At 37.5% G+C, this 16,599-nt stretch overlaps 3 protein-coding genes and 1 long non-coding RNA gene across 6 annotated transcripts; 3 read left to right on the top strand and 1 right to left on the bottom strand.

Annotated features, from left to right (window-relative positions):
- The first annotated feature begins 91 nt into the window (after nucleotides 1-91).
- On the top strand, nucleotides 92-6,663 carry clta (clathrin, light chain A). Of its 3 annotated transcripts, XM_077718453.1 has the most exons (7): nucleotides 94-408; nucleotides 1,058-1,086; nucleotides 1,470-1,587; nucleotides 1,838-1,949; nucleotides 3,026-3,079; nucleotides 4,288-4,323; nucleotides 5,843-6,663. In XM_077718453.1, the coding sequence occupies exons 1-7, from the start codon at nucleotides 231-233 to the stop codon at nucleotides 6,012-6,014; spliced, it is 699 nt and encodes a 232-aa protein (XP_077574579.1). In that variant the 5' UTR covers nucleotides 94-230; the 3' UTR covers nucleotides 6,015-6,663. The 3 variants fall into 3 exon arrangements, with proteins under 3 accessions (XP_077574580.1, XP_077574579.1, XP_077574581.1); XM_077718454.1 differs by lacking the exon at nucleotides 4,288-4,323 and having other exon boundaries at nucleotides 92-408; XM_077718455.1 differs by lacking the exons at nucleotides 3,026-3,079; nucleotides 4,288-4,323 and having other exon boundaries at nucleotides 100-408.
- Nucleotides 1,176-9,850, bottom strand: LOC144197808 (uncharacterized). The gene is made up of 3 exons (XR_013326601.1): nucleotides 9,726-9,850; nucleotides 9,484-9,601; nucleotides 1,176-1,303 (listed from the first exon to the last, which is right to left on the bottom strand). It is a non-coding gene; the product is annotated as an uncharacterized LOC144197808 (long non-coding RNA).
- On the top strand, nucleotides 8,637-12,429 carry LOC144197805 (N-acetylneuraminate-9-phosphate synthase-like). The gene is made up of 6 exons (XM_077718452.1): nucleotides 8,637-8,823; nucleotides 9,785-10,000; nucleotides 10,089-10,188; nucleotides 10,289-10,443; nucleotides 11,229-11,495; nucleotides 11,629-12,429. Exons 1-6 carry the CDS (start codon nucleotides 8,692-8,694, stop codon nucleotides 11,818-11,820), a joined length of 1,062 nt encoding a protein of 353 aa, XP_077574578.1. The 5' UTR covers nucleotides 8,637-8,691; the 3' UTR covers nucleotides 11,821-12,429.
- Nucleotides 12,430-12,545: 116 nt separating this feature from the next.
- LOC144197804 (N-acetylneuraminate-9-phosphate synthase-like) lies at nucleotides 12,546-15,860 on the top strand. The gene is made up of 6 exons (XM_077718451.1): nucleotides 12,546-12,800; nucleotides 13,342-13,557; nucleotides 13,634-13,733; nucleotides 13,858-14,012; nucleotides 14,556-14,822; nucleotides 15,367-15,860. The coding sequence occupies exons 1-6, from the start codon at nucleotides 12,669-12,671 to the stop codon at nucleotides 15,580-15,582; spliced, it is 1,086 nt and encodes a 361-aa protein (XP_077574577.1). The 5' UTR covers nucleotides 12,546-12,668; the 3' UTR covers nucleotides 15,583-15,860.
- Nucleotides 15,861-16,599: the final 739 nt, after the last annotated feature.

Raw genomic sequence — 16,599 nt, 5'->3', positions numbered from 1 at the left:
TAGACCTTTGTAAATGATTGGACGCTAGTTGAAGCACACGTTCACTGATTGGGATTTAGACCCGTCAATCACTTTTTCAGGGCTTTTCATTGGCGAATGCTCCATTTCCGTTTGTCATTAATCTCAGGGCAGTTTCGTGCGTGTCCTTTCCTATCGACTAATCGCGGTCTGGTCATTATTTACACCTGCAGTCGTACAATTCGTGTGTTTTTGTCAAACATAAAGACAAAATGGATGATTTTGACATGCTCAACTCACCGGCTGCGGGCAATGGCGTCACCGCAGATGAGGACCCCGCGGCGGCGTTTTTGGCCCAACAGGAGAGCGAAATTGCGGGGATTGAAAATGACGAAGGCTTCAGCATCTTGGACAGTGGAGACGTCCCTTCATCGCTAACAGATTCCAATGGTGAGTGACTATCGACGAATTATACTCACAAAAGACGACATTTTGCTCTCATACAAATTGATTAAGTGTGTTGTCTCCCTCTCAAACGTCAGATTAGATAGCATTTTTCCCTCTACTGATTCCAGTGAGCTATGCTAGGCTAAACGGACCCTTTTCCCTAAAACACTATATAATGAACCCTGTAAAGGCTTTAGTTTAGAGGCTAGAAAAACATTTTTTTAAAATATCTTTTTCATGTATTCAGTAAAATAATATAGGCTTGATGACTTAAGGGTATGCCTTCTAAAAACGTCAACGATTGTAATATTCCAATGTGGTTAGATGGTATAAACTTAAAAAAACACAATACGTTAGAAACAGAGGCGTTATTTTTGCGTTAATTACGTTTTAATTAATCTTAAATCTGCCCTTTAAAGAGGGCAATTTCTTCTTTTATTGAACATTTCCTATATTTCCTGCCCCCTGGTGGCCATATTTATATACCAATTATTTGACTGAATTGAAATGGCCTTATAAATGTTTTCCTATGGATGATATTTGGACTCTACTCGACATATTTCTGCAGTGGCATTAACCTTCTAATTTATTAGAAAATAGTTTGTCTATATTTTCTTGGTTTCTCATGGAGCATTTCTTCTTGTCTTTGCAGATGGGGCTGTCAACGGAGAGTTTCATGGGGTAATTAGTCCTCACATTATTGCATTGACTCTAGCTTGGACTTGTTTATTAATTTTATGTAGAGATATTCCATTCTAGATCAGAATGTTGTACATTAAGTCATTTGTTCATGTAAATGTCAAATGTACACCAGCATGTACTTTCAGGAACATTTCCTTTCCCTGTGCTGTCATTGCAACATTTCTTGTGTTTTGCACTGTCAGGACTTCCTTTTATTCTGGAAAAAAAAGGAAGAAGAAGAAGAATGGCAATGATTTAGTTTTTTAGAGAGTCCACAATTTTGCCGAGAAACCAGCTGGGGGCAAAAAAAAATCGATTGCAGCTATGGGGTGGAATTTGAAGAAGTATCGGTTGTCACGACTGAGTGATATTGTGTTTCTCAGGAAAGCAACGGGCCATCTGACGCTTATGCGGCCATTTCTAGCGCGGACCGCCTGCAAGCTGAACCTGAGAGCCTGCGCAAATGGAGGGAGGAGCAAAGAGACAGACTGGAGGTGCTCGGTAAGCCAGAACAAGAATTTAGGGTACTTAGAGACGAGCTGTGTAAATTCCACTTTTCTATTTGGACCCTCAAACACAACATTTTGTTAAATGGACAAACAAATGTGCTTAAGCAAGATGCATTTTGATGGGGTAGCTTTGTCTTTTTGAATTGTTAGCATTTTACAAAGACCTTCTTTGCTTGTTTAGGGATTTGTATTTGGTTAAAATACCCTGATTTTAAATTTGGTCTTTTACCTCCTTTGGCCAGATGATAACTCTCGCAAGCAGGAGTCTGAGTGGAAGAACAAGGCCAAGGTAGAACTGGAGGAGTGGCATGCCAGGCAAAACGATCAACTGGAGAAAACCAAAGCCAATAACAGGTACCGTTTTCCTACATTGTTCCTACTTAGTGGAATCTTCTTGCTAATCCAGGTGAAGTAAAATACATCAATAAATGACCAAATTCCAATTATTTTTAGTCATGTAATTTACAAGTATGCTATAAAATACTAGTTTTACTTGATAAATTGAATGTTATTATTTTTTTATTGAGGGGCACAATCTACCTTTGTGTAATACATTGTTGAGACATAAAAATATTCGTCTACTTGAGTAATTTAAATGTTTAATTATATTGTAACTTTCTCAAAACTTCCATTATTTTCTCAAAGCAATAATTCGTTTGACATGTTTTTTTTTCTTGAAAGACCAAAACTTACATGTGTGCACTTGCACTTTTGAGCTTTACCACTAGAGGGCAGTATCTACTTCTATCACTGTCAGTTCAGTTTGCCTGTGGAACAACAATACATATTTCTAACGGTTTGCCAACTAAAGGTTTTTTTTATTCTCACATTCATGTTTTTAGGAAAACATTTATTTATTTTCTCTTTGCAATTCCAGAACTAAATGCAATCCCTTAAATTACAAAAACAACTTGTATATCTATATATAGATATATATATATATATATACATTTTAATTAATTAATTTTATTATTAAGGCTTTAAGTCTTCAAAGTGCAGATTTGTGACTAACTTTAAGCAGCCAGGGCTTCAAATATTGTATACATATTTGAAGCCATGGCTCTTTAAAGTCAGCAAAATAGCTTGTCACAATTTCTGACTTGAATGGTTACCTTATCAATGTTGTTTTTCTTTGTTTATTTTAGACTGAAATATACTCAGAAAAAAAGTATTTTCCACTAACTAACTAACAAAAAATGTCATTTTAACAACAAGAATATAATTCTAGTCTTTCAATCATTCATTGTATCCTCAGTCTTATCATAATTAAGCGGCATTACAAAGTCCGGCACCACAATACCAGATCTGTTTTTTTTCCCCATCTGTTCTTTAACACTTGTTTACATTTCTCTTCTCCGTTTTACTGCTCTCTTTCTCTCTCTCTCTTTTGCCCTTTTGCTGCTCTATGGCGTGGGCGGATATTTGTCCAGGGTGCTGGATGAAGACTTCTACAAGCAGCCCTTCTCTGAACTCATTGGTTATGTGTATGTTGCTCCAACTAACATCCTTCTCTTCTCATTTATGCTTTCTTCGTACGCCTTTTTTCCCCCTCTCCTCCCATTTGTCACTCAACTAGCCAGCCTCGTGGCAAGGCATCATTTCCATAGTTAGGTTCCTGTCCGTCTCTTTTCGCCATCCATTGTCGCTTAGTGTCATTGCTTGACCATCCAAATTGTACTTGATTGAGTCAGTAAGAGGAATGCTACTGCATGTCACAAAACGCGTTCATTCTGATCGTCATATGTGAATTAGCTTGTGTTTTTACCTCGTTTATAATTGTTTGCTTCACTCATTTTTTGGGGGGGATAATACATTTGTATCGGTTTAAATGGAGCAAAATTTGGCCCCAAATATATTGATTAAAGACTAAAGCAGGGGTCGGGAACCTTTTTGATAAAGAGAGCAATAAATATTTTACTACACAGAGCCATATACACCCATAAAAGAGCCACATGTGGCTCCTGAGCTATAAGTTCCGTATCCCTGGACTAAAGTCAAGGTCGTTTTGAAGAAGTTGCGTTTTTTTGTGGTGTTATTTCTATTAAAAAATGTTTGTGGTAGTTTGTAAAATGATTTGAGGAAAATCCCATGATAACTAAATGAATTGTATTTCCATGAAATTGCACGAGGATGGAATAGTTTGACATTTGCGTTAGTGGATAAAAAATAAGATTGGATTTTCTGTGCAATCAGAACTGGTGTAATTAAGTTTGATGAAGCGAAAGATTGGAATGGATGATGATGACTAATTTAAAGAAGCCTTTTACAATACAGAAAAAGATGATTTAGTGGGATGGATACACTAACTTTGGGGAAGTTTTAGCTAAATTAATCTTCTATTAAAAGACAAGAATTTTAAGGTAAAATAAGAACTCTTGCTGTTATATATACAACAACTTTAAACATAAGTACATAGAATTTCCTATCTAATTGGAACAAATCACAATTTGAGGTCTAGCATCCATCATTTGTACACCACTCGTTTTTATTTAGTTTTGATCGTCCCTTTTAGTAAAAGTAAGGGAAAAAATGAATTTCACTTTTTGCATGTTGGTGTAAAACATCTGCATTTGAGCTCTTTTTAATTTTTTTTGGTTTTTCATTTTGCCCCCTCCCTATTTTTTCTCTCTCTTCTAAATTCTGACTTTTGAAACTATTTCTTCCTCCTTTCTTTTCCTATGCACCTTTAAAGCACACACATTAACCATCCTTGCTACCGCCTAGACCAGTTAAGTAACAAAACGCCAAAATGTTTGATGCTAATATTGCTTTTTTTGTGTTGTTGGGGTGGGAGTTGATGTAGCTTTCGTGCAATTATAGCGCCATCTTATGTGCCTAGTAGTTTATTTGAACAACTGTTTAGTCCCTTTTTGTGATGTTTGTTTGTGTTAGTTGTGATGGTGAATTTTAATTAGCTTCTCATTCCCATTTTCATTTGTGTGATGTTTTGTCAGTAGATGTTGATTTTTTTTTTTGGAGGTAGAATTTGTGTAAATACATAATTTTTAGCTGGGTTTAGGCTTATAGTACACCATAGTTTTACTTCATTTTGAGTTTTTACAACAGTGTTAGGTACTTGTCTATTTTTTAGTTTGGAAAAAACTGTTAGAATATACAATATGGGGGTAAAAATGGTGTTAATGTTCTTACAATAGAAATGGAAAGGAACTAAAGGATGATATTTTAGATTTGTATTTGAATCAAGCAATTGGGATTGTGTAATGACAGAATAGCTTGAAACTAGAAGTAAAAAAATAGTGACCTTTTTTGTGTTGGATGTTTCACCATAGTTTCAAAATAGGATTTTTTTTCGGTTGCGCCTTGTTACAGGTGACGTCAATGGAATGTTAATTAGTTGTATTGGGGTTATTCAAGTTTTTTTTTATGTCTTTCCTCGTGAGTTTTAGGAAGCCTCTGCTGAACCAAATAAAAAGTTATTTGCAGTTACATTATAAAATTGGCTCGGGCCAACTAAGATTGGTGTTGTAAGGAAAAAGCTAGTCATAACTATAAGGAATGATAATGGAGTTAGAAGCTAAGCCAGGGCCATGGGCAAACTACGGCTCGTGGGCCAAATACGGCCCGTTAGGCTTTTTAATCCGGCTCGCCAATGTTGTCCAAATGTTTTTATTTCCCCAAGACGGCGCTGTCACGCGGAATCAACTCATGTTTTACAGCCCCTCCGTCTTTTTGAAAATTACATTTTAATATTTCTTAAATTCCTTTTTACTTTACTTTGTACTGAAAATACTTTTTACTTTAATAATGAGTGATGAGTATCAGAATACTTTAGTCCTTTTTTTCCTGTTTGTTTTATATGTACTGTTAACGGATGCACTTTTTCATTTGTATCCTATCTTGTGCTGACCCGGCCCATCTGTCAAATTATAAAGTCAATATGGTCCCCGAGCCGAAAAGTTTGCCCACCCCTGAGCTCAGCTATCGTAACAATGAGTAATGCGACCAAAACCATTTCTGATTTCAACTTGGAAATAAGCCGCATCCTTAAAATAACCCTCAAGCAATGAAAGCTGTCATTTCAACTGAAATTTCACCCAACCCAAATACAACCAGCACTAATTATTTCCGTGAATAGCCACTTTTTCGTGTAAAGCTCCTTTGGTATCAGCAGAGGACGACTATCCCGAGTAACGACAATGTCTAATTTTTCTTACCGACTGCCAAGCGCCGATTTTCAGAATTTGACCGGCTTTTTTTTAATTTCCTCCTCCCCTCGCCTGGCGTAGGGCGGCCGAGGAGACCATGATTTCCGACCTGGACGAAAACAATCCCGGCACGGAATGGGAGCGAGTGGCTCGCCTGTGCGACTTCAACCCCAAAACCGGCAAGCAAGCCAAAGACGTATCCCGCATGCGTTCCGTCCTCATTTCTCTCAAGCAGTCGCCACTCGTCCGTTAGGCCGTAAAAAGATGATGTCACCCCATTTCTCACCCTACTAGTTGACCATACAGAGCTTGTTTTTGACAGTTTTCTTCTCCTGGCAGGCGTCATTTAGCCTTTGGAAAAACCTAATCAGTGTCCACTTAATGAGCTCTCAAGAACAATCAAATGCAATCCCCTGTTTGCATCCACGTATCCAGCGAATTCTCAAAATTCTCTTCTCCCTATCTTGATGTCGTCTCTTCAAAATCCTTATTGGTGTTTCTGCTTACATTTCATTGTGGTCATCCACACTTGGCATTTTCTCTAAATGTTTCAGGACCAAAATATAAGAAATGTATACAATTTCGTGTTTTTTTATTTTATTTTTTTGTTAAGTATCTGTGTAGTGCCCTACTTTTGTGGCCTATTACGTTCAATCTATGCATTTTCTCATCGCCTGTCAGGAATATTCCAGTTTATAACATGACATTACAGTTGAAACATGCTCCCAGTGCATGTGTATTCCTATGTAAATTTACAGAAGGCAATATATATAGACAAAATATAAAACATCTATGTGGTAGAATCAGTTGTGGTTTTTCGAGAATAAATGTTAGTCAACTGTTGTTTCGACATGCATGTTCATTGCCCACTTGTTTCAATAAAAGGAAACATTGAATCAAAACTTGCGTCCTGGTTTTTCATTAACATTACACCGACTAATATTTATTTTTCATTTGGTGGAAGTCCACATATTTGTTCTTTTCACTTTGTAGCAATTCATTCCCGGATTGTTTGTTTTATTCAACAATTGCGTCTAACCTTTTGACTTATCTGGATAAAATAGGAAGTTTCTTTCATCTGGTTACTGATAATTTATTGTAATCAAACTGCAGAACTCTTAATATATATATATATATATATATATATATATATATATATATATATATATATATATATATATATATATATATATATATATATATATATATATATATATATATATATATATATATATATATATATATATATATATATATACTTTATATCTTGACAGCATTTCCCAATTGTTATGTTTTATCATGAAATGTGGCATCTGATATATTCACAATTTAATTGCCGCATCGTGATCTCATGTAACTGTCTGCGTAAATCATTAAAAGCAAAGGCGATTGGACGCAAGTGTGGGGCGTGTCTTATACCCGACATGCGTCCGTTCACCACCTGCTGGACTCTTGTTTGTTAAGTCGAATAGTAATATACGAGAAGGACTGAGCAAATTGACTAAAGGGGTCATGATGTGGAAAACAGGGAAGTCAATAAAAAGCATCCTCGTATAACAGGATTCTGAAATAAAGATCAATGTCAGATGACAAATCTCATGTCACTTGTGGTGTTAGGGACTCAAACTTCAAACAATTTGCAAGATTACCTTTTGTTTCTATATTTTTTTTTCATATTTCTTACATGACAATGTGCTGACTAATATATTTGTAGATGGATCCTGGAGCATCCTGAGGTCATAGGTCATCATCCGTAATGTCAGGTAAATGAATAAAGTATAACCAATACTTCCGTCTATCAAAAGCATTTACTGGAAGGACAATTGGCTGCATTGATATAAAACTATAAAAAGTCCTTATCAAGCCATGATAGTGTTAATAATGCCCTATTTTGGTATTTTATAAGTTACTACTGCCTGGCATACAGAGATATTATATTTGAGGAAAGATTAGATTGGATTAGAAATTTTAAACTTAAAATTTCTAGTTGGAAGGCTGTATTTCAGGTCAGGTGGAGTCTTCGGACCTGTGCTGGTCCTCCACGGTTTTTGCTTTGGGTACACCTGGATGGTCTTGGCAGTAAGCCTTGTGGTACTTTAAGACTTTATAATACAGTGTTCCCTCGCTACTTTGCGCTTCAGCTATCGCGGACTCGGAGCTTTGCGGATTCTTTTCAGGAAAAAAAAAAAAAAATTAAAGATATTAAGTTAAAATTATAAATTACATCATTTTACAAGAGGTGGAAACAAAAGATTCAATAAGAATTAGTAATTGCATGAAAAAAAAGACTAAAAAAGTGGTCAATAACATGGTGAGAGTTCCGGAATCCTATTGATGACGTCATGGCTGTTTACAGGCGCATCTTCACCGCCCAAAAAAACAATGTTAACAACTTCAATAACGATGTTTCTTACGTGCAAAAAAACTGCAGAAGATCCTCCATCCGGACTACTATGATGTTTTTGCTTGGTGGTGCTTTTAAGCACGTGTTATACGTTTCTTTAAGCATTTTTGAAGGGGCAAGCCTACTTCGCGGAAATGCAGCTATTGCGGGGGGTTCCGGTCCCCATTAACCGCGATAAGTGAGGGAATACTGTACTTTATTTAAGACTGTATAAAACTGTGCCTGTTAAGGTTTCAGGGTCCTCATAGTGGAAAATTCTGTGTCTGTTCAAAGCAGTGTTGAGAGGGTGTCATCAGACCGTGTAATAATGGTTCACCTTTGTTCCTTGGATTGTTCTATGTTCAAAATAACTAGAAGAGGGGCGGAATGCTGCCAAGCTACCACACCCACCTTTTTGAGTGACGCCCATCATTCGTTTAAATAGGCAAATGTAAGACAAGTTCTTCCTTTTTGACTGCATTGACTTTTTTTGGTTAAGCTTCATCCTTCAGTTAGTAGACGTCGTATTTATTATTCAGTTAAAGACATGCCTTTAAAATTTGAGCTGTGCCCCGGTAGGATGATTGGAGGGGAGCATCCTTGTTTTGTTATTGCGGAAATTGGACAAAACCATCAGGGAGACATTGAGATTGCCAAGAAAATGATCAAAATGGCAAAGGTAATTTGGGGGGTGATTGAGTAGTTTTAATACGCATGGTTTGCTGTTTAAGGGGAGTAATTTTGGGTTTCAGAGGGTTTTTTTGTTTATTGTCATTGATTCATTTTAATTATGGGATCATCTGGTGGTGTAGCGGTTCTTTCACTCGACTTGGCTGAGTTCGATTCCCACTCGGGATTGGTTGTCTGTTTTTATTTAAGCGCTAAGTTAGGTGGGATGGGCTCCAGCACCCCGCGAGCCTGGTAAGAGGTGTTCAAAATGAATGTGAGCTTCTTGAGCTTTCAAGATTTCCAAGATTATGGTTATTGCATATTATGTGGAACAGTTTCAAAGAGATTGATTGATTAATATATATATAATTGTAGTAATTGATAACAAAGTCGGTTTACATGCCGGCAAAATTGCAAATCAAAATTTGGAATTGGACAGGAGCCAACCACGTCCAATCATCGTGTGACTGGAATTGTATCACTCACTCAATGTTTATGGATAATTATTCATAGCACGTTTTACTAGTTGTCCTTCTTTGCATTCAGAAAGTCTCTAACGAATGACGAAGCACATTCTGAGCTGCCAATTACATCGTGTTCGAGACCACAAAAAAACTCCTTCAACAATCTGGCTTTGGTGATTTTGTAGATACCGAGCAGATATACGTACCTACCAAGTTTCGAGATGATCCATCCACCAATGACAGGGGAATGGGGCTTCAAAGTTAGTGTCCACAAGAAGAAAAACAACTAAAACAGCCTGAGGGGAAACTTGGTCATTCTCCAGCCTGTAAAAAAAAAAAAAACAAATTCATTTCATTTATAGAAAAGGCAACATTAATATCTAGCCGGAATCCACAAGAAATGACAGAAAGAATGTTGCTTTCATTATTTGGGGGTGCCGGGTGTTACCTTGTTTGTCAATATTATTATTGCTCTGTCTGATATCTCCAAAATTCTTCCTTTAACAGGACTGCGGTGCTGATTGTGCCAAGTTCCAGAAGAGTGAGTTGCAGTACAAGTTTAACAAACGTGCTTTAGAGCGTCCTTACAAGACCAAAAACTCATGGGGGGAAACTTATGGTGATCACAAGCGCCACCTAGAGTTCAGCCATGAGCAGTTCAGGGAGCTGCAGAAGTATGCCAAGGAAGTGGGAATCTTTTTCACCGCTTCAGGAATGGATGAAGTAGGTCACTATATACATTTATTTTCAGTTTTTACCGCTTTGATTCTTTAAAGTAAAGAATAATGACATTATGACACTGTTTATATAGATGGCGCTAGAGTTCCTTCATGAGATAAATGTGCCTTTCTTCAAAGTGGGCTCAGGAGACACCAATAACTTTCCTTATCTGGAAAATGCTGCCAAGAAAGGTCACCATTTTTTTTTTATTCTGTCATTTTTTTGCAGTTGATATTTCTCCATAACATGAAACTTTTTGTCCATTTTCTACGTCTTACGTCTCTTTTTCAGGACGTCCCATGGTGGTGTCCAGCGGCATGCAATCCATCCAAGTCATGCGTCAAGCCTACAAGACGGTGAAGGAGCACAACCAAAACTTTGTCTTCCTGCAGTGCACCAGCACCTACCCTCTCGACCCCACGGACGTCCACCTTAAAGTGATCCCGGTAAACTGAATTCAAACCACTTGAGCGCTACTTTAGCTAAGTCGTGACCGGACGTTTGGTCGCTGGTCTTTTGGTCGCCCGTCAAATGTACTTAGATATTAAACAGTACTTGGATATTAAACAGTACTTGGATATTAAACAGTACTTGGATATTAAACAGTACTTGGATATTAAACAGTACTTGGATATTAAACAGTACTTGGATATTCAACAATACTTGGATATTCAACAGTACTTGGATATTAAACAGTACTTGGATATTAAACAGTACTTGGATATTAAACAGTACTTGGATATTAAACAGTACTTGGATATTAAACAGTACTTGGATATTAAACAGTACTTGGATATTAAACAGTACTTGGATATTAAACAGTACTTGGATATTAAACAGTACTTGGATATTAAACAGTACTTTGATATTAAACAGTACTTGGATATTCAACAATACTTGGATATTCAACAGTACTTGGATATTCAACAGTACTTGGATATTAAACAGTACTTGGATATTAAACAGTACTTGGATATTAAACAGTACTTAGATATTAAACAGTAATTAGATATTAAACACTACTTATATATTAAACAGTACTTGGATATTAAACAGTACTTGGATATTAAACAGTACTTAGATATTAAACTCTCTCCCATGAATATAATTTTGAGAGCTGGTTTCAACAATAAACTCTCTGTCACCATTTGATCGTCGACCAAAAGACCGGCGACCAAACGTCCGAGCACCCAGCTAAGTGGGCAGGTCTTCTAAGCAACTCTCTCCACAGGAATTCCAGAAGGAGTTCCCCGACATCCCTATCGGCTACTCCGGCCACGAGCCCGGAATCTGTGTTTCGGTGTCGGCCGTGGCCCTGGGCGCCAAAGTGGTGGAGCGCCACGTCACCCTGGACAAGACTTGGAGGGGGAGCGATCACGCCGGATCTCTGGAGCCCGCTGAACTGGCTGAGATGATAAATTCCATCCGAATGGTGGAGCAGGCACTGGGATGCGGACTCAAGAAGAGGTTGCCCTGCGAGGAGCCGTTTCACAGAAAGGTAGGAAATCGTCCAGCAACTTCCCAAAGTACAATTCAACCAAAAAGCCTTCCTGATGCCGTGTCAATTAACAATTAATTATTGACCAAGTAAAAACGTTACACTATTATTAAAACCTGCTCTGTTTTTCCAGCTGGGGAAGTCTGTAGTAGCCAAGGTGAAGATCCCAAAAGGATCTGTCCTCAATGCGCAAATGTTGGCGGTCAAGGTGGCCGAACCAATGGGTGTAGGCGCCGAAGACATCTTTCAGTTGTTAGGAAAGGTTGTGAATGAGGATATTGATGAAGATGAGAGCATCATACCAGAAGTGGTGGATGGCCTGTAGCTTTTTTTTTCGTGTGTGTGTGATCATTTTCTTTAATCTGTACAATTCTTTTACAGAATTCCACTGAATCAGTTATTAGAATCAGTTTCCACAAGTCAACACTTTAGTTAGCAGTTTTGAATGGAAGGATTCTGAATGGAATGTAAATTTTCTTTCCATTGAGAGACAAGTCTAAGTCTGTACAAAATCACCTGTTACTTGGCTTATCTTGAATTAATTTATAAATTAAATTATGATTTAAAAAATACAGGTTACCAGTGTTTCTATATTATTAGAAATGGGTGGTGACCAATCAGAATTCAAGATATATCGCTTTATTAAGACTCAAGGGATGGCCGCAAAACTCTATTTCAGTCCCACTACGAGCTAATGTAAATTTGTTCAATAGATTTTCCAAATTACATCTGCTCATGTAAAGCTAGTCAAATGAAAGGGCTTTTATTTTTGTTTGTTTTTCCACTTGTTCTTACAAAAGCCAATAAGACCGGTTAAACTGGACTCTGTATTCTTCACTAAACCAACATTCTTTAACCACGCAGACTGCCTTGATCGCCTATTACTATATGTTATTATTCTCATGATGAATTTTTTTTTTTTTTTTTGCAAATTGTATTGTCAAAACATTCGCAATGCATTTCCATTGGTGTTGACTGTTGACCTCTCCAAGATGGCCGCCGTTTGGGCACGTTTCAATCTAACACGTTGCCCTACAAACGCGGAAGTAATGACACTTCCGGGCTTGTGCCTCATTGTAAGTGTTCGGCTTGGTCTTCTCCAGTTGAGAAAAGCAACTCCCAGCTCCCGTTTTGATCATATATATTTAAAAGTATTTCATTTTTTCTAACAACATGCCTTTAAAATTTGAGCTTTGCCCCGGTCGGATGATTGGAGCCAACCATCCGTGCTTCATTATTGCCGAAATTGGACAAAACCACCAGGGAGACATCGGCGTCGCTAAGAAAATGATCAAAATGGCAAAGGTAATAATTAATAACGGTGACACTGATATGAAATCCAAACTGCCTTATGTGTTCAATTTCAACCAATGTGCTTGGATAATTTGTAAAAAGCCTAGATTTATGTGTGACCCCGTTTATCTTAAATCGAGTTTCAAACTTTCACAATATTTTATTCATATTGAAACACGTGCTTGAAATCTATAATTAATCAGTTAATCAATTTGAAGCGAATTAATTTGCTTCCTAATTAATTCCAACGAAAATTAGTCATTGAAAAGTGAAATATTCCGCACACTACATGAAATATCTTATTTTATTTTCTGAACCACTTTATCCTCACTAGGGTTGCGGGGGGTGCTGGAGCCTAGCTCGCTGACTTAGGGGCGGGGCACAACACCCTGAATTGGTGGCATCAATTAATTATATACAGTATATTATGATTATTATAGCTGCACGTCAGTTTTATAGTATTTATTTATCAACAACAAAATTGCAGAACTTGCACTTTCTGAATATTATTATTATGTTTTATTTGTATAAACAAATATTCTTTCTTTGCCAGGACTGCGGTGCCGATTGTGCCAAGTTCCAGAAGAGTGAGTTACAGTACAAGTTTAACAAACGTGCTTTAGAACGTCCTTACAAGACCAAAAACTCATGGGGGGAAACTTATGGTGATCACAAGCGCCACCTAGAGTTCAGCCATGAGCAGTACAAGGAGCTGCAGAAGTATGCCAAGGAAATTGGGATCTTCTTCACTGCCTCTGGAATGGATGAGGTAGGCCACTCTTCATTTTCAGGCTTTGCACTTGACAAAATGCATTTAAACTGTAAATACATGAACTCTGATCTAGATGGCAGTAGAATTCCTCCATGAGTTGAATGTGCCTTTTTTCAAAGTTGGATCAGGAGACACCAACAACTTTCCTTATTTGGCGAAAACTGCCAAGAAAGGTGGGAAAGCTCAATTCTGTCACGACTTCCAAATTAAAGTAGAGATAGAATTTTTGACTTAAAAGTTGATACGTTTTTGTATGGTGATAACTAAAATGGTGTTTTTCGACTTTGCACATCTCAGGACGTCCCATGATCGTGTCCAGTGGGATGCAATCCATGGAGACCATGCGTCAAGTGTACAAAACGGTGAAGGAGCACAACCCAAATTTTGCCATCCTACAGTGTACCAGCGCCTACCCGCTTGAGGCCGAGGACGTCAACCTCAGAGTGATCGCTGTAATTAAAACCGATTTTTTTTTTTTTATTAGGGGGGGAATACTTTTTCTGTTTTTCTATATACACGTATAAACACATGTATATGTATATATACACGCACATATATACACACACATATACACGTGTATATATACACACATATACACACACTTATACACATATATACACATATATATAAACACATATACACACACATATACACACACATATACACACGTATATACACATATATACACTTATACACATATATACACATATATACACATATACACTTATACACATATATACATCCACACATACACGCACATATATACACATACACATATATACACACACATATATACACACATTATAAACACATACACACATATACACACATTATAAACACATACACACATATATATACACACACATAAATACACACATATACATACATACACTGATACATTGCAGGTGCCACCATGATAAAAGTGCATTTAGAGGGTAGAAAATACATTGTATTTTAAAAGTATACCCAAATTTACAAAGACTGCTCATTGACAGGAATACCAGAAGGAATTCCCCGATATCCCAATCGGGTATTCCGGCCACGAATCCGGAATCCACATTTCGGTGGCGGCCGTGGCCATGGGGGCAAAGGTTATAGAGCGTCACATCACACTGGATAAGACCTGGAAGGGAAGTGACCACGAAGCATCTCTGGAGCCTCCTGAACTGGCCGAGCTGGTTCGCGCTGTTCGGTTGGTGGAGAGGGCAATGGGAAGTGGCCTTAAAAAGATGTTGCCTTGCGAAAAGCCGTGTCATGATAAGGTAAGATTTCTCCTCTGACCTTACCTCGTCATTAAATAACATTTAGAAAAATGTAATTATAGCGGCATTAGCAGTGCATACGATATTTAAAGGAGATTCCTTCATAAATTGACTATTGTTAACATTAGGGATGTGTGTTTCCTCATATTTCGATTTCATCCCAATTAATCCCGATATTAGGCTTTAGGGTGATTATTGCGATTATTTTTTTAAATATCGCTTTAAGGACAAAACTATTAAAATAGTCATCGAAGTGTATTTATGACTATTTTCTGAAACACCACTCTGCACTAAAGTATTTTTTCTGTTTTCTGTTGGAATAATGTGTCTTTTTCTCAAATGCAGAATTCTAAATATTAAAAAATATAATTATATTTTGCTGCTAACTAGCGGACTGGGGTGGATGTGCATACACTTTTAGACACGTATCAAGAACATTTTGGACAGATTTTGAATCGATAAGAGAATTGTGTGGTATAATATTGTGTTTTACTGCAGAATCTAATTTTTAAGACCCTTCATTAACATATTTCTTCTTCTCCAGCTGGGAAAGTCAGTTGTGGCCAAAGTCAAGATAGCCAAAGGAACTGTCCTCTCTCTGGACATGTTGGCTGTAAAAGTAGCCGAGCCAATGGGAGCAGCGGCTGAGGACATCTTCCAATTGGTCGGAAAGACTGTCACGGAGGACGTGAATGAGGATGAGAGCATCTTACCGGAGGTGGTGGACAACTATGGAAAGAAAGCTAAGTGTTGTGGGTAGATGAGATGTTTGCTATGGGGAAAGAAGCACTTAAATGGTGACGACTTTAATCATGTGGGCGTAACTGGGTGAAGGATTGACTTACAGACAGCTTGATTCATGAGCTTTTTATCTGAGACGGCAAGAGACCAAAATCGGGTCCTTCCCGGAGACAACATGACTGAAAAAAAAATAATTAACGACTACAATGTACTGTAATGAAAAGCCAATGACACAAACTGTGGACTTGAACGTCACATTTGACATTTTGTGACTAATAAAAAAGAATTAGTACATTGTACTGGCCACAAGTCATTGTTCTTTTTTAATATAATTTTTCTATTGAGCAGAAGTTTGAAACTAGTTAGCATTTTTTTGCTATGCAAGCTTAAGTGTGCTTTCTTTTGCATGTGAAGAGACTTATTTTTATTTCAGGGTAAAGGAGCCAATCGTCAGGCTGCAGGCTTTCGCCGCCTCGGTTATGCAACAAGTTTAGCCCGGAAAGAACATTGCCTAGGTCTTAATTTAGTAACTGTGGCCTGGGAGAGCTTCTTTACTGTGTTTAAACTTTCTAAATAAAACTAGTCACGGCAGGCTGGGACAAAATTTGCTCTAACGGGAGAAGAAACTTATTTCGTCAGTCCTTATTTGGCTTAAATGTGGTTCTTGATGGTGGTGGAGGAGTTTTGCATGACTGGTTTTGGGGGGTGTTGTTTTTGTTTTGTTTTGGGTTGTTTTTTAAGCTCACAACAGCAGTGTTTGCAGGTGAATGAGAGTAAGAGTGCCACTCCATTAAGTATGTTCCTTCTTAATTGGATAGGAGCAGTAGGAGAAACAAAAACGGTAGACGATGTCAATCCGACCAGATTGAATGCTTTGGGTTTAAAAGCATGAATCTAGGATTTGCATAGTACCGTTAGCATCATCAATTTCATTAAATAAATAGAGTTTTACTCATTGGCAGTCATAGACTTTAGATTTAAGTGACAGCCAGTGAGTTAAAGACATGAACAAAATAAACAAACTTTTAGGCCGGAC

The sequence above is a fragment of the Stigmatopora nigra genome, chromosome 6 (genome assembly GCF_051989575.1).
Source record: "Stigmatopora nigra isolate UIUO_SnigA chromosome 6, RoL_Snig_1.1, whole genome shotgun sequence".
In the NCBI taxonomy this organism is placed as follows: Eukaryota; Metazoa; Chordata; class Actinopteri; order Syngnathiformes; family Syngnathidae; genus Stigmatopora; species Stigmatopora nigra.
Note: the sequence above shows the minus strand (reverse complement) of the source record. Positions and strands in the feature narration are given on the sequence as shown.

Excerpts from the sequence above, each read along its gene's own strand:
- LOC144197804 (XM_077718451.1), top strand. The coding sequence starts at position 12,669 with ATGCCTTTAAAATTTGAGCTTTGCCCCGGTCGGATGATTGGAGCCAAC. Across the intron at positions 12,801-13,341 it reads AAATGATCAAAATGGCAAAG|GACTGCGGTGCCGATTGTGC; the intron begins GTAATAATTAAT and ends TTTCTTTGCCAG. Across the intron at positions 13,558-13,633 it reads CTGCCTCTGGAATGGATGAG|ATGGCAGTAGAATTCCTCCA; the intron begins GTAGGCCACTCT and ends ACTCTGATCTAG.
- clta (XM_077718453.1), top strand. The coding sequence starts at position 231 with ATGGATGATTTTGACATGCTCAACTCACCGGCTGCGGGCAATGGCGTC. Across the intron at positions 409-1,057 it reads ATCGCTAACAGATTCCAATG|ATGGGGCTGTCAACGGAGAG; the intron begins GTGAGTGACTAT and ends TTGTCTTTGCAG. Across the intron at positions 3,080-4,287 it reads TCTGAACTCATTGGTTATGT|CACACACATTAACCATCCTT; the intron begins GTATGTTGCTCC and ends GCACCTTTAAAG.
- LOC144197805 (XM_077718452.1), top strand. The coding sequence starts at position 8,692 with ATGCCTTTAAAATTTGAGCTGTGCCCCGGTAGGATGATTGGAGGGGAG. Across the intron at positions 10,444-11,228 it reads TCCACCTTAAAGTGATCCCG|GAATTCCAGAAGGAGTTCCC; the intron begins GTAAACTGAATT and ends CTCTCTCCACAG. Across the intron at positions 11,496-11,628 it reads AGGAGCCGTTTCACAGAAAG|CTGGGGAAGTCTGTAGTAGC; the intron begins GTAGGAAATCGT and ends CTGTTTTTCCAG.